The sequence below is a fragment of the Catharus ustulatus genome, chromosome 2 (assembly GCF_009819885.2).
Source record: "Catharus ustulatus isolate bCatUst1 chromosome 2, bCatUst1.pri.v2, whole genome shotgun sequence".
NCBI lineage: Eukaryota > Metazoa > Chordata > Aves > Passeriformes > Turdidae > Catharus > Catharus ustulatus.
This window is the reverse complement of record NC_046222.1, coordinates 110128396-110145056: the sequence shown is the minus strand read 5'-3', so window position 1 is coordinate 110145056 and position 16661 is coordinate 110128396. Positions and strand designations below refer to the sequence as shown.

The window sequence follows — 16661 nt, the reverse complement described above, 5'->3', positions numbered from 1 at the left end:
ATAACCTAGAGAAGAAAGATGTCTTAAATGTCTTAAATGCTCCAGTCACCTCCAGAGAGGGATATCCAGGTGCTTGGCTTTGACCATCCAAGCTCTGCTGGAGCTTCACGAACATATAAGTACTTGAGAAGAAACTCAGGTACCACAGCAGCTCAGAGTGTTGGACTTTACTGAGGCACCCAGGAGCCCACTCACAGTCCAGCCTGAGACAGCTGTTTTTGAGAAGCCTAGACATCATGAGAAATTACAGTTTTTTCACTTGTGAAATTTCAACAGCATATGTGCTACTTTTGGTTAAGGTCTGTGTTTTCCTACCTTTATAGTAGAAGCTAGCGTTGTGCAATTATATTTAGTCTGTAAAGAACTAACTTGTAACTAAGCAGTGAAGAAATGTCTTATTGTGGTAATTAGAAACTAAAATTTTTTGTAACTATTTCCAAAACTGTAGATTATATTTATTTAATTTCTGGACATTTACTTGCAATCCAGTGCAGTTTCTAAGCCAAGAATATAAAAATGCCAATGGATTTTAACTGGAACACAACTATAATTTTTTTTACATTACATAATTTTTACACTTTCAAAAAAGAGTAAGATTTCTTTTGCTGATCATTAAAGCACATAAATCTGTAATCTATCTTCAAGTTTCAGTATTATTTTAATACATATTTTTAAATGGAGATGGAAGACCACAGCAAAGAAGTAATACTAATTCAAATATCAACAAAAATTATGGGGATACTACTGGAAAATATTTTTTCACTATGCACTTAGACAGACTGAACGTTGACACCAGCTGCTAGATTTTTTATTCTATAACAATTACATGTCTAACTATAGACTATTGTGAAAATAGGGAGGAAAAAAAGGGAGCCCTGTTATTTAAATACTGCCATAGTTGGACTTGAGACATTTCTAAGAAGAAAATGTACCAACTCCATCTGTTATAATGGTACAATGACATTCAAAATTCCAGACTCCTACTTAAAATCTGTGCAACTGCTTTTAAATTTTTTTCTGTAAAATTTTTTTTATTTACAAATACCCATAACAAAAAAATTCACCAAAAAAATTCTTTAAATACTGTGATATTTACAATTATAGGAACCTGTTAATTCTTCAGTGGGGTAGTTTTGTTAGGGCTGTTTTTTTGGTAAATCATTCTGCAATATTTAATGTTTTTTAGATGCCATTTTTATAAAGAAAATTTTTCTGACAAATTGATGAGTAGCTTGCATGCAAGTTTATTAGGAAACTAATATGCACATGTTCTGCACTTTAAAAAATGCTAGTTATTGGGTACTATGATTAAAGGGTTTTATAAAAACATACTTAATTTAAGAATTTACATAAAAAAACTATGTAGTTTAAGTTTTTTCACTTTTTACTTCCTTTCAGCCTTTCTGCAGATAGGAAGAGGGAAAGTAAAGGAAAATCAGCCACTTTTACAGAGTTGGACTTAAAGCTTTGAAAATAATGAGTTTTCTGGTATATTCTTCTCTGTAATGACAACATCTAAATATATAAATTTTGAATTCAACTTTTTAAAAAGCATTTTCCTGTATTTTTTTTTCTGAAGGAGTTTGTAGGAGGCAACAAACACCTGGAAATAAGCATAACTTAAGCAGAAGTTATTTTGGCTAAATGTTACTGCCTCTTTTCCAATTTATATTATTAGCTAAAACCAGACTTTTGCAATAGGTCCATAAACAAATCTTCACTTGAAGTACTTCTAACAAGAGTTAGCAGCCACACTGCTGCCCCACCAGCTGTGCTGAGAAAAGCCAAGGAGCTGAACTGGTACGGGCACCTTGGGAGGACTGGAGAGAGGAACAGCTGGAAGTAACCCTGGTCAGACCCCTGGTCCTGGCTGCCTCCCTGGCAGAGCAGAAAGGAGAGTGCCTGGCCCTCTGTGGGTGCTCACTGCATCAAGTATTGCTGTTAATTATGTGATTAAGTCATCAGGCTGCATTTCAACCACATGGATGGTTATACATTGCTTAAGAGGAAAAAAAAGAAGTTGCCAAAGCTGCACCGACTTAATTCAATTTGCAGCACAACTCCAGCTGATAGCTTTTATTTCATTTCTCCCTTATTAAAAGTAGAACTGGAACATTAAAGATAATGCATGTGTACATATCTACACATGTAAATTCAGCAAAACCCAATGGTACAAAACCTTGATTTATCTCCTCAACCCTGTTTCAGATGCATGAACTTTAAGGGGCAGATTTTGCTACTAAACGTACCTTATTTTCAAATGCAAATAAAATAATTAAGAAAACTTCTCTAGTTAGTGAAACAATTTAAGACAGTCTGGTTATCACAGCAAGGTGAGAAGCTGTTATTTTTCTGTCACTTTTCCTATAACAAGCAAGTCACTATGTATTGCTAAGAACACACGAACAAGTGAGCGTACACTGTAAAAGGCAGAGGGATAATGGGAGGCAGGAAGGGAGAAGAAACAAGATCAATAATATAAGTTTATTTGTGTAGGTTACAGCCTATTATATATAGTAGGGAATTATTCAAGAAAAAGCAATTTTGTTTACTACTACAAACAATAGCCTTAACATTTTCTTCACTTTGCTGCTTCTAGGCTAAGGAAAAGTTGTATTGATCCAGTTAGCAGCAAATTATTATGAACGTGATGTTGATCTTCTTTTGACCCATGACTCTATTTCCCTCCTAAATAACCACATTATTTTCCTTCAACAAAAAGCACAACACACCAAGAAAATTCCTACACAGAAAACATAACAAACTTGAGAAATTACAGTATGTCAGAGCTTTCATCTCTTGTGCCCCAAAAGTTCAAGACAATTTTAACTGTGCTGTTTTCTACCTACAGAAATGGATCACACTGAACACCTGCTTGCACATTAGATTAGCAACAGCTGAAGCAGTTTGCCTCAGCTTAATAAAAACATTAACACTCTGTGTTGTTTTCTTTTACAATACTGAGGAAGAAAAATAGAATGCAGGAACAACAACTTGCCTAGAAATCAACATAACACTGAAAACAATTTCTAGGATGGGAAAAAAAACAAAGCAGTACAGAAAATTTGTATATGAGGATTCAGAAACACCAGAAGAGGACACAAGAGATGTTTAGTTCACAGACAACACAAATTAGTTTTTGTTTTGCTATGGTATCAGTTATCACATTGGTTACATTCAGTGGACACAAGCCAACCCTGTTCACTTTTCAAAGCTGCAACTGAAATGCACCCTTGATCAGAGAGTTTTTGATTGCAATGGCAGGTCAGCAATACAAACAAAACTGTTTAAAGCAGTGATTTTATGCAAGTTTAGTATCCTGACAGTCAGAAAAATGCTAGACTGCCACAATCTTGTGATCACTTTAGAATATAACAGTTTGAATCTGCTGGCATTTTACAGAATGGCTTTTAGCAAATAAACAACAACCAGGAACTTCTACATCACCATGGTAATATTTTAAACACCGTCCACTTTGTTTACAGCACAAAAAGTAATACAATTTCTGCTGTGGTAATTTAATTCAGCAGTGTAGTTTTTTATCAAAGATTTTTCTTTTCTGTAGAGCAATACATAAAAGCAGCAGAAGGAGTTGAAGTCAGCATAATTGTAAAAGCTGCTTTTGTGCAGAAAAGCTTCACAGTAAAATGGTAATCAATCTGCTCACATCAGTGGCTGTAATATTGAAAAGGAAAGAGGCCTGGAATTTTAAGATCCATCATTAACTAGTGGGATGCATTTTAGTCCAAAATTATTTAACATTTATGTCAAAGGAGTCAAGAAAGAATGAAAACATCACTGAATAAAGGTAACACAGAATCAAAGACTAGTGAAGAACACAAAACTTGACTGCTGAGTGAGCAGCATGACTTTTACTCCAGAGAATTCAGTAAAAGGGAAAAGAAAATAGAAATTAAAAAAAAAAAAATTAAATGTGCGTGCTTTCACAGAATACACACATCAAAAATGTAATTCCAGAACAAGGAGACCTCGTGCCAGATCTTACTCCTTTGTTATGGACTTGGGAATCATGGGGGCCCAGTTTGAGGGTCCAGAGCCCTTATTCTCACATATTTCATATTTAGGGTTGCTTCAGAGACATGGATTATTCAGCAAGCATACCCAAGAAATCACATGTTTCAACCTGACCAACCATATACAGAATGCAAGATAAAAGCTTTTAGATTGGGAATATTAGTCTTGCAGATAAGTGATTTGAAATAATATAATTATAGAAGAAATAAAAAATAAAACCAAGTAACGAATATACTCTCATTCCAAGGCTATGCTTAAAAGCAGCAATCAGTCCTTTAAGCATTTAAATAGAGAAGTAGTGAATAGGAAAGGTTATGTAACCTTTCCATGCAGCTCCTGGGAATTTACACGCTGTTCTGGCATATATACTTCAGGAAGGATGCTTGAGATAGTTTAGAATTAGATATGAAGATTTAAAAATATTGTGAGAATGAGGCAAGGATTTGAAAACACAATCTTTGAAGAAAAACCTAAGATGCTCATTCTAAGTCTTGCAAGCAAGAGGAGTCTACAAAATTATTTAGATTATAACCTGTAAAATTCTAAATTGAGAGATAAATTTGGTTACAAAAGATGTTTAAAGCCAGAGGATAAAGGCACATTTATAACTGTGGTTGGATAGAGAAGCCAGGTAAACACAGGCCAATTGGTGAATACTCTTAACAACAAGAGCAATCAGGGATTGGAGCTACTTAACAAGCCTGGTGGAGTGTTCTTTAGCACTGGGACCTTACCCAAACAACTGAGGCACTACAGTTCAAATTCAGCTAAAGCCACATGGTAGAAGCTGCTCTTTACTTTAGGAAAACCTATTGACTTGTGGTATAACCAGCACACAGTCACAGTATTCTCTCTTTCCTTGATATTCTAGCATGGTGAAAACCTTGGCTTCTGAAAAAAACGAAGCTAAACCAAACAAAAACCTCCAGCTCTTTCACTACCATCAGAGCAGTTCCTTTGCACTAAACTCACGTGCATTTGGAGGCTTCCATTTAACAAATAACCTGAAATCTTTAGGAAAAACTAGGTAGCTGCTGATTATAAAAAAACCACATTGTAATAGGACAGCCACTTTTTTAGTGGTCTTTAAGATGCTATTTGAGTATAAAGTCTGCTTTCATTGTCTGATTTGTTATCTACAGCTTAACAGAATTTTACTGCAAACAGATAAGAGTTCCTTGTGTGTTATCTGTACTCTCTCATTCTTCGTCTTCTCACTGCAGTGTTTATTTAATATTGGAAGGAAAGTTCTGCCCAATTTATTATAAAACCTTTGACTCTGCTATGTGGCAAAAGATCTATACACCAGAGTATTCAGGTGTCATCACCACTAAATAGAAACTCTGGTACTGCATGATTGCAGCCAGCTTCCAGAGGCACATCAGCAACATTCCGCTGCTTCAGAAGGCTGTAAATGCTTTGTGAAGGGCTCCTTTCCATTTCCCCTGGGACAAATCAATAGTCCAAGATACCTTTTTCTGTTTACTTCATGCATTTTATTCCATAGCCAGTTAGCAGATCAATACTGATTTGTATTCTAAAGAATGAGTAACCTTTATTTATTTTTATAACGGAATAAGTTCCAACTAAACTTTGAAGCAGATGTTGAAGATTTAATGGCATTTTAGAGAGAGATCCTTTAATGGTAATGATGCACAGGAAGGATTAGTTGATACTGGTGGAATTTGGGATAGCAACATTTCAAGTATTTTGTGGATGGATATCCAAAGCAAATGAAAAATGCTTGTTGACAACTCTATGCTTGCTGTTGCTCATTAACTTCCAAACCAGAGCTTTGAGAATCTTCCAGTTCCTGTGTACATAATTTATTTTTGTACAGAATTTGGAAACTAGACTTCTTAAGTGATAGAGAGAACCAAAGAAAAAGAAATTATATACCTTAAAAGCTTTTTTCACTGCATAGTGTCAGGAATTTAACATGTATTGAGAAAGAAATGTCAGTGAGAGAAGAGTATTCTCTCGATACATGGAAAGTGCTATGGGGTGAATGTCTTATTACATCTAAAATATGTTGAGATCTTCTAACTCCATTTTTGGACACACTTAAAAATGAGCAAGTTACTGCAATTTTCCTTTTGCATCCTATTCAGCAGAACTGCTGCCTTCACATTTAAACTTCCATTTCTAAAGGCTGTATGTTAAAAACAGTTATATGCATTAGAGCTCCTCTTACCTCAAAAGAGAAACAAACAACTCCCACAAACAACTCCTGCCATTATCAGACCTTCCAAATACCTGTAGTAAAGGAGCTGTCTGACAACACAGCATATTGCAGTGATAGAGATGCTGGGAAGAAGGTTTCTAGCCAGTCAGGAAACTGCTGCTGCTTTCCTTTCCATCAGCAGCAAGTCATGGCAGAGATACCACACTACATTTCAAAAGTGCCATCTTCTAATAAAGGAAATAAAATGCTGTCCATCTTGCATCTTAGCAGAAAAATGAAGAATTCTAAAGTATTTCTTTGAGACCTAGTTATTGTCTGAAGAATATCAATCAGTGCAACAGCAGCAGTCCAGAGAAGGTTTGAACACCACTATAAAACCAAGACTGTCTCTCACCACAAGCACAGAACAATGACTTTTGTTAATGTTGTTTTTACTCACGTGGTACAAAGCAGTTTCTGGTCCAGGTGTGCCCATGACTTCTTGTCTCAATGACTCCATTTGTAAACTAGGCAACAGCGAGTAATGACTTGGACTACTACTCTTGTCTCCCTTCTTTTTGGACTTTTTCCCAGTATCCTTTTTGCTATTTCTTTGAAACATGTAGTCTTCTTGACCTATTTTCTCATTGCTCATATAGCGAAGCAATGAATTTTCTGTGGAAAGAAAAGTAACGCAAAACATCATTGTGAACTGTTGCATGTATGCAAATCCTGCTTCCAAAACATGCAATATTCTTGCTAAGATCTACAGTCAATTTAACTCTTCAGTACTATTCCATTAACAAAACTCATATTTCTTCTTTGGTTCAGATATAATAAGAAAGCAAACTTTTGGCAGGGAAAAAAAACTCTTAGAATTTTCTGGTATATTTTAAATAAAGGGAACAAAACATAAAATAAGCACATCAATAATTTTTCTCTTGGAGTTTTAAAAAAAAAAAGAGCAATGATGGACTTATGATAATTTTTAGGGTTTTGCCACTTTTTTACCAGGAATCCTAATGAATACAAAGGTCAGTGGTACCACACATTTTAAATAATTTGCTCTGAACATTCATTGGAGATCATTCACCATATCATACATGCCTTCCCTGAAAACTCTTCCAGCCTGTACCAATTTATAGCTGAGACATCCTGACCCAGAAGCAAAGTGTGCCAAGTTAGGAAACCTCAGCAGATTTCCTTTTCACAAAGTTGTCTGTCTTTCCTTGCATTAATGTGAGCTTCTACTATCCACAACCTCCTGTGGCAAGAGGCTCTTCAGCTTGAACATGAACTGTACCAGCTCATTTTCTTTTTATCCAGCATCCAAGAGAGATATTTGATCTCTTTGCTCTTGTTTCAGATTAAACACTGACAAACCTATCCCTTTACTTCATTCCACACAAGCTTTTATAAACCTTTATTATGTTCTGCTTAAGTTCCCCAAACTGTTAATAGCCAGCCTGCTTAACTGACCCCAGCTTAGAAGTCAATTCATACATATGATTAATTTTTGTTGTCTCCAAAACCTTCTTGAATTCAACTGCATTTTTCTTAAGAGATCAAGAGACTGGAATTGCACACACACATGTTGCATGAGCAACAACTGACACGGTAGCATAAGAATAGTTCTAAATTTGGTCTTGTATTCTTTTCCTAATAATTCCTAAGTGTTTCCTTTTTTGATCTCTACTGAATATTTAGTTAATATTTTACAGAAATAGCTATCATTACTGTAACATCTTGTTCCTGGCTGATAACAGCAATCTCAGAAGTCACAATTTCGTATAAGGAGTTACGTATCCAAGCCTCACAGCCCAACATTTTGAAGAACTTATCCTCTTTGATTTTGAAGTAAATCCCATGCTGCTCTAGAATGTTTTCCAACCAACTTCCTCAATCCTAAAATAGACTCTGCAAAAATTTATGCATATACAATAAAGAAAATACTGAAACCGGTTCACAAACATATATAGCTAAGCAAGCAGTAAAATTACGGTAGTTTCACGAATACAAGCCGCACGGATTATAAGCCGCACCCCCGGTGCCTCGACAATGTTGCTGTCTTTGTCAATAGATAAGCCGCACCCCGAATATTAGCCGCACTTTCGTTCGTCGCGAGAATCCGTGCGCAGCTTTCACAAATTGGCCAATTAGTAAGAGGATCGCGGCATAGCGGGCTTTACTGGCTCGGGGCGGGGCCAGGCAGGCTCGGCCCGCTCATGGTTGCCGACGGGGCCGGGTGGCCCAGTTCAGCGCCACGGCTCGGCGGGGCTGGCCGGGTGGTGCTGCCGCCGCCGCCGGGCTCGCTGGCCCCCCTCTCCCGTCAGCACCGCCCCGCTGCCGCGTTCGCTCGCCCGGCTGGCAGGGCTGCCGCCGCCGGGCTCGCCGTCCGCCCCGCTGCCGCTTTCGCTCGCCCCGCGCCGCGCCTCGCGAGCGCCGCGCCCGCCCCGCGCCCGCCCCGCGGCGCTTTCGCGGCTCGCGGTGGCGCTTTCGCGGCTCGCGGTTCGCGGCTCGCGGTTCGCGGCTCGCGGCTCGCGGCGGCGCTTTCGCGGCTTGCGGCTCGCGGCTCGCGGCTCGCGGCGGCGCTTTCGCGGCTCGCGGTTCACGGCTCGCGGCGGCGCTTTCGCGAGCGCCGCTTTCGCTCGCCCCGCCGGCAGGGCTGCCGCCACCGCCACCACGCTCGCCGGCCGCCCCCTCCCGTCTGCACCGCCGCCGCGTTTCCTCGCCCTGGCCGGCACTGCAGGCCCCCGCACCGCCGGGCTCCCCCACGCTGCTGGCCCCGATTATGCTGGGCTTCCCCCGCTGCCAGGCAGCCCCACCCGCCGGCCTTCCTGCTTCTGCCATGCTCCCCTGCACTGCTAGCCCCAGTTCTCCCGGGCTCCCCCGCCCTGCTGGCTCAGGCTCTGCCGCCCGCCCCCGACACTGCTGGCCCCGCCTCTGCCAGGCTTTCCCACCTCAGCCGGGGCCGGCCGGGCTCCAGCTTGGCTTGGGGCTGCCACGGGCTCTCACTTCCGTGTTGGCAGCTTTTAGAATTTTGTTAATAGATTAGCCGCCCCGGAATATTAGCCGCACTTCCGGGTTTCCACCAAAATTTTGGTCAAATTGGTGCGGCTTGTATTCGTGAAATTACTGTATGTTGAAATGTATAGCTTAAAGCAAGAAAAAATCCATAATGCCTTGTATGTGTGTTCAGATTACTTACCTCTCCTAGTGTCTCTTTTTATTTTATTGGGGTCTTCATAATCTCCCACCCAGTTATATTCTACTGGCATAGAAATAGGCCTCAGCTTCCCTGGAAACAGAGGAAAAAATTGAGACCTGCACCATAAGGAGGCATTAACCCAACATCCCTTAGAAGAAAGAACAAATTATGTGCCAAGCTGCTATTCTACAGGGCTGCTTACAAAAGAGGATCCAGCACTGCCTCTAAACAAGAGGCTAAGACAGGAGTTCTGTTTTCTTTAATAGAAAAGAAGCAGCTAAGTATTTAATGGATTTGTTTAAAGTTTAGAATTTATTGCCCTACACAGTCACTGGAGTGATGTCTGACACTGACAAATGCATTCAAAGTACTTCAGTTTTCACTGAGCAGTATCTATTTTTTATTCTGGAAGCCCCTGGGCACACATATGGGAAAACCGTTTTAAAGCACATGTGAGTTGTTGGTAACAGAAACTTGTGCATATCACTGAAGTACCTTCACAAATAGCACATTTGCTGTTGGGCTTACAAGATCCATCAGTGACTATGTAAGAAAGAAAGAAAACCTCTACATGCAATTTCTTTTCTAGCATTTAATCCACAGAAAGTAAAGTACATGATCATTGCTAAATTCACTTTGACTTCAGACAGCAAAAAGAATACTGAAGACTGTCCTATCTTTTAAATTTTGATTGGAACTATGATTTCTGTTTAATGATTGCACATATATAGTCAGACATCAGTGAAATGAGTGTGCTATGAAACTTAGTGGGGCCACTTAGAGTGGTCTGAATTCTTTAGCAAGTTAAATAGTGTCCTGAAACAAAGCATAGGTAAATAATGCATTAAAACGAAACAGAGAAGCATAGCACATTGGCATATTATCTGACAGACTGAAAACAAAATGTTTTCCCAACAAGATCAGCCCTTGCTCTTTTTAAAATCAATCTACCAGTCACAAACACAAAGAAGTGAGTAAATGGTTTGATTTGAAAAGTAGCAAAGCTAAAAGCAAAATCTTCAAAAGCTTGTAAATTATTTTAGTAGAAAATCCCTAAATAAAAGTCTTACTACACATTTTTGAGGTTAAATCCATGATACACTGAAAAAAAAAGACATGTTTGTAATGAAAACAAATATTCCAACATGTCCCTATCCCTGCTGAAGTATTGTGTCCATGGAAAACACACCAACACCATGCAGGCAGCATAATAGTAAAACTTTTTATCATCTTTTAAAATAAATTGACAAAAAAGTTGTATGTTCTGTATAGACCACTAAATCAAGTCACAAATACATCACTACTCAGGAAAATCACATATATTTTAAACTTTTCACTTATCATTCATTTTACTATTTAGGGACACATATTTAAGTCTGATTGAAGCTGGTGAGACTTAGTTTTCACAAAGTCATTTCCTGAGAGGGGACGTATTTGGCTCACGTTTACTTGATCATAAACAGCTCTCAACAGTTTCTTTTTCTAGAATTAAAACCTTTTCTTTGTAAGGCTGAACACACAATATCTTAATACTAGGAACTGAACACTTAATAAAATATAAAAGCCACAAAATTGATTGTTAAAATACAATTGTTATCAAAAGTAACAACTAATTTTCTGTAAAACCTTCAGCTATTAAAAGTACCTGCTCTTGTATCTGGCATAAAAACTGCAATGATCAAATTTGTTTATTTTCCTAAACCCAAGTTTCATTTGTTTCTTACCTCTGCTAACAACCTATGGATTTTAATCCCTATGGATTCCCTAATCTCTTTTCCATCAGGAGGACACTAGGAAAATTTTAATTTTGCCTGTAAACAGAAGCTTTCCAAGGCCAATTAGCAGCAACTATAGCAGAGCTTGAAGCCAGTAAGAGCATGAAAGAAATATCTTTGTTAACATTGTCAAAAAATGTCAAAAGATTCCAATAAAGGAATTACAGAAGGCCTTATTAACCTCTCATGAAGGAGGACTGAGAAAATTTTTGTACAAAAATTGACACACCACAAAATTAATGGCTAGTACATGTTGAAAACAATTATTTCTCTAGGCCTGGGAACTCTCTTTGACTTTCTTTAATGGGTGACCATAAGCCAGAATAGTGTTATTGTAATTTTCCAGATTTCTATGAAACCCTAAGGGCATGCCTACCCCGAACCTTATGTTAACAAATTCTATGGGGGAAACTTTACAATTTAATGCTGAAATTGTAGTATTTTTAGAAAATACACTTAAATGAAAATGGACTTGACAATGTGAATTCATTAAAAAAGTGAGATCAAAAGTGAAAGACTGCAAACCAAATGTGTTAAATAATGACTGATTTTCAGTGGAGTCTTTGATCCATGTCTTTATGACCCTTTCTGCTAAGTGAAAAAAAAGGCTAAAAAAGCTGTCCTATAACAAAATAATGGATTCAGCAGTCCATGAAGAAGAAATGTGTTCTTCACTCTCAACCACCAGTATTAGAATTTAATATCTGAAACAGTGAGTACATCTCTGTTAATGAACCTGACTACAGCCACCAATTGTAATATTTGAAATACTGGAGTAATAAAATTGATATATCCATTTTCAAACCTTAGCAGTTATTTTTCATAGAATGGGCATGGTTAGAAAACACTTGAAAACACTTTGAAATCAAGAGGATACTGAGTATTTTTCAGTAGGATGGTACTTGAGAAGAAAGGGTGCATTTTGTGAAAATGCAACCTTTTATGTTGTGCAAGCATATCGCTCCAGGTCCTGAGGATACTTTACACAGCTCAAGTTCAATTTATATCAAGGTTTCCAGGTGATTTTTGGGGCTTGGCTGCATGATGTACTAAATCTATGCTTCCTCATAAATTATATCTTCTTTCTTCACAAAGGGATATGATGACAGGATTGCTAAAACAACTCTAACATATGCCTTGTGCTCACTTTAAAAGCTGAAGTAACACAGCAGGCAGGTTGAAAAAATATTCAAGTGTGTGCTCAACTAATTCTGTAGCATCAAAATACCTTTTTTAAACATGAGATTTCCTTTTAATTTTCTTCTGTAGCATAAGAATTCCATGTCTGTACAATTTTATACTTGCCAACAGAAAACCAGTTCTCCCAGTCCAAAGCTGAAACAAGTCACCATTCTAGCTAAAGGAAGAGTTCCAACAATTTCAAGGGTAAAATAAGCTGAAGTACAAGGGTTTGAGCATCAAAACTCTGACCAGAAATTGTTTCTGAATTCTCATACTAAATAAGCCAAAATCCAAGATGTGGATGTACCACAAATACATGTGTGTGTTTATATGCAAAATTCCTTCTTAAACAATCTATGATCTCAAATAAAGAGGAACTGCTATATGTAAAAAGCCATGACTTGTAATATAGGAAGTTACAGGAGGTTAATACAATATTACCAAAGCAAAGACCACTGTCATCAGTCATACTTTAATTCTGGGACTAAAGAAAAATTAGAGAATTAGAGAGCAGTGCAGCATGTCATCTCTTGGTAAATCTGAAGGGGTTTAATTATTATTATACCTAGGAAAATTTTTCCAAAGCTGAATTCCAGTTTGTTCGAGTCTCACCCTTATAATGAGAGAAAATTTCCATTCTGTATTTTTAGTAAAAAAACATGAGCTTCTGGTATATGCCTTCTTCAATAAAATGATACTGAAACATATTCTGGAAAACTATGCTGATAGCACAAACAGAACTTATATTCAGAAAACCCATCAATTTTAACTGGACTTACCTATCATAGTAAATATTTTTCTTTCCTATAACAGAATAAGCTCTTAGGCTGAAATTGGACTAAAGTAGTATTGAATTCTCAGCAAAACCAATGGCCACCAGAAATATTTTCATGGTTAAAAACAAAAGCAGATGCATGAAAATCCTAAAATCAACAAATGGTGATTATCGTTATGAGATCAGTGCTGTACCATATGTTGGTGTGCTCTCTCTCCTTCCAGGACCACTTGTTCTTCCTTTCTCATACTCATAGCAGTACAAAACTGCATCTTCTTCAACCACATTAAAGCGTTTCCGATATTCCTGGTCCAGAAATGAGTTTGGAGATTCAGATCCTGTATGAACTGGTTTGCCCACTATATGTCTGCCAACATCGTCGCAGGGGAGATTTCCCTTTTCATCCCTTCAGTTAAAAAGAGAAAATTTTAATATATTGAGATAAGACACTGATTTTTTTTTTAATACTGTGAATATTGCAACATGGGCCTATGCCAGTATTTCATACACTGAACAGATGAAATCCACCCCACATCAGGATCACACAGCATATATGCATATGTATGCATTTATATGCCAGTTACCTCACAAGTTCTTGTTTGTTCAGTTCTTTACTGATTTATCCATCTCATTGATTTCTCTTGAAAATAATTATAGAAATAAAATTGATGTGCAGTTACTCTTTATTTTTCTTGTTTTTTTCTGGACTCTACCTAGCATTTTGTGATTTAGGGCAGAGGAATAATGTTGGCCTTACATTTTTATACTTGCATTTTTAAATACATCAGAAACTTTCAAGACATGGCTACATGGCAAGCATCAGCAAACTCAATCTGATGCTTTACACTTTATCCCAGATCCAGAAAACCCAGGCACAGAAGACACAGACACCTGGCATAGTTTTGCACAATCATTTCAGGTCTAGAAGTTGTATAGGTACATCCATGCAGTTTCACGTAGAGTGTGTAGCATCTGCTTATCAGCTGCCACTTTGAGTCAGATCCCCAGATCTTTCTGCTTTCCTGCACCCCTGCCTCACTCTTTGAAAATGGAAACTACTCAAAGGCACCAAATAAGAGAGCAAGCTGTGCTGGATTAGGAGCCTTTTCTTGTACATGATGAACCAGGGCTCATCTAGTAAACATGCTGCTAGAACTTCTGGAGATGGCTGCAAAAGACCTGATCAGACAGCCATTTCTGGGCAGCAAAATGCAGCTAGTCAAGAGAGAAGTAGGTACTTAAGAGGTTATCAAGAGACAAGCTGGGCCATATGCTCTTGTTGGAGTCTTTCAGCAACTGTGAACTTCCATGTGAGTTCCCAGCTGGCCAGAATGCTGACCCCCACTTCACCTTGAGACTCCATCTGAGGACCAAGAAGCCTCCCCATGGGACCCAGGCAGCCATGAAGGATGAGAAAAAGCCATCCTGCTTTGGTGTGACAGTGCAGTATCACAAACTCCCATTGATCACTCACTACATTCACTTTGGCAAGCTGCTTTCTCAGAGCAGGGATGGTGTTGGCTTAGTTGGGAAGCTGGTGCAGCCCCAACAGGGCTGTGGGCTCTCCTCCAGTCAGAGAGCCTTTCTATGGTGGCAGAGCTGGGGACCCCAGGAGGTAACATGATGGAGACTGACATAAAGCAGACAGATGCCAATTGGTGCTGCAACCACCATCAGGGGCTGGCAAAAGGACGGCAGCACAGCCTGACCTAGGGGGATCTTTACTGCAGCATGGAGTTAAGTACAGAGCCCTTGTACAGCAAACACCCTTGTCAGCAAAAACCCTTTGTCAAGCCCTCTAGAGATGAGGGCTCCAGTTCTCATCCCCAAAGGTACTTGATAAATATGAGCATGTACTAACATACAACCAGCACATGGAAAATGTTGGTCCCTTTTGTCATGCCATTCATGCCAGGAGCTCAGCAGCTCTACTGTCTGTGGGTATCATCACCAAGGCTTTGGGTTTTACAATTTACAAAATATAAAGTCTTTTACTCTATTCCAGTAACAAAAGGAGGCTTATTTGTTTTTTCCCTTTGGAATGGCAACAACAAACCGAGAAACAGATGTTGAGCACTTTGATAATATCCAAAATACACATATGATTTAATATAGTTAATCATGGGCAAAAAACCTGATGAAATGCCCAGACAAATTACTCAGAAACATTGCACTCTATATGACAGATGAAATAAAGAACAGTCCATTTGGATTAAGCTGATGAAAAAATTCAAATGTACAAAGCTTAATCTCTCTACAAGATTACAGCTTGTACTAATATGCATTATATGATTTATTCCGAATTGGTCCGAACTACTGCATTATCACCTTAATTTAAGAGATGTTATTAAAAACAATCAAAATTCATTTGGAAGATCTCAATTTCTAGAGCAGAACTCAAAAACTGAAGAATAGTGAACGTTCACCAAAAATACTTTAAAAATGAGGATACACTTCTTATCAAATAAAAGTATTTTTGTCATGGTAAACATAAAATCAGTACAAGGGTATAAGACAGTATAGTTTCAGGAGCACTAGGTCTTTACCATATGACTACTGCATTCAAAGAGGAACCCAAGACTATGTTTTGGTTGGGTTTTTCTTCCCCCCAGCATTTTTATGTTAATGGATTAGAATTAAATACTTGGTTCTTTCCTGTAAATTTTCTGAAAAATATTTATGGGAGTATAACAAAGTACTGTCACCAGAGAGCTAAAATATATATTCAATTCCTGTGCACAATTCAAGTGTTATGACTGAGAATGTTCTTGTTAAATTAAAAGAAAAAAACAGTTCTAGTAAACTACAGTAAGTGTAAATTCAATTGGGTTATACAAGTCATATGTGAAATTCTTTTTTTTTCCTCTGAAAAATAGAAACCAAGCCAGGTACAGATGAAGCAAGGATAAGGAAGGAAGACACAGCTTAAGGTTTCACAAAAGGCTTCTGACATCCTCATGAAGTCAAAATCATACTTCTGCCCTGGAAGGTTTTTCATATCTCTGAAATGAAGAGTAAGAATTTATCATAGAATCTTAACACTTTCTCCTCAGTAGGCAATTTAACTTATCATATACCTTACTCTTGGACAAGCCCCTGGAAAGTCCTGCCAGTATCAGGTCATATGTCTTATTAACTGGCTAGAGGAGGTGCTGATAAGAAAGTGTAAGGAAAACTCTGCTACAAGAAACTCAGGTACAAGAAAGAACATGCTGCCCTTATAACTTTTCTAAGAAAGCTAACTAAAAGAAAAGCAAGAATTAATTTAAAAATGTGTTAACTGGACATATGATAACCTGTGCCTAAGATTATGGAAGCTTTAGGAGTTCTGATTCCTCTTAAATACAATCCTAGACTTCTGGGTAGCCACTCTTTGTACCATTTGTAGGCCATAATTCTCCCAGAGTTTCAGGAAAAGAACATCTGTGTAAATTACAGAATTATACTGAATGATTTGTGTAAATCATGTACTGAATCATGTGTGTAACAGTACGCTAATGAATCTGCAAGGAGGATCTGCAA

The 16661-nt window shown here is 38.2% G+C and overlaps 1 protein-coding gene across 6 annotated transcripts in view; it reads right to left on the bottom strand.

Moving 5' to 3' along the window:
- The window catches only part of CNKSR2 (connector enhancer of kinase suppressor of Ras 2), a 208892-nt gene that overhangs the window by 68775 nt on the left and 123456 nt on the right, over positions 1–16661 (bottom strand). For all 6 annotated transcript variants that reach the window (XM_033053293.2, XM_033053294.2, XM_033053289.2 and 3 more), the window contains 3 exons: positions 13334–13545; positions 9408–9497; positions 6660–6874 (listed from right to left, as the gene is read on the bottom strand). In XM_033053293.2, the coding sequence (XP_032909184.1) occupies positions 6660–6874; positions 9408–9497; positions 13334–13545 (517 nt within the window). The remainder of the gene's footprint in view (positions 1–6659; positions 6875–9407; positions 9498–13333; positions 13546–16661) is intronic.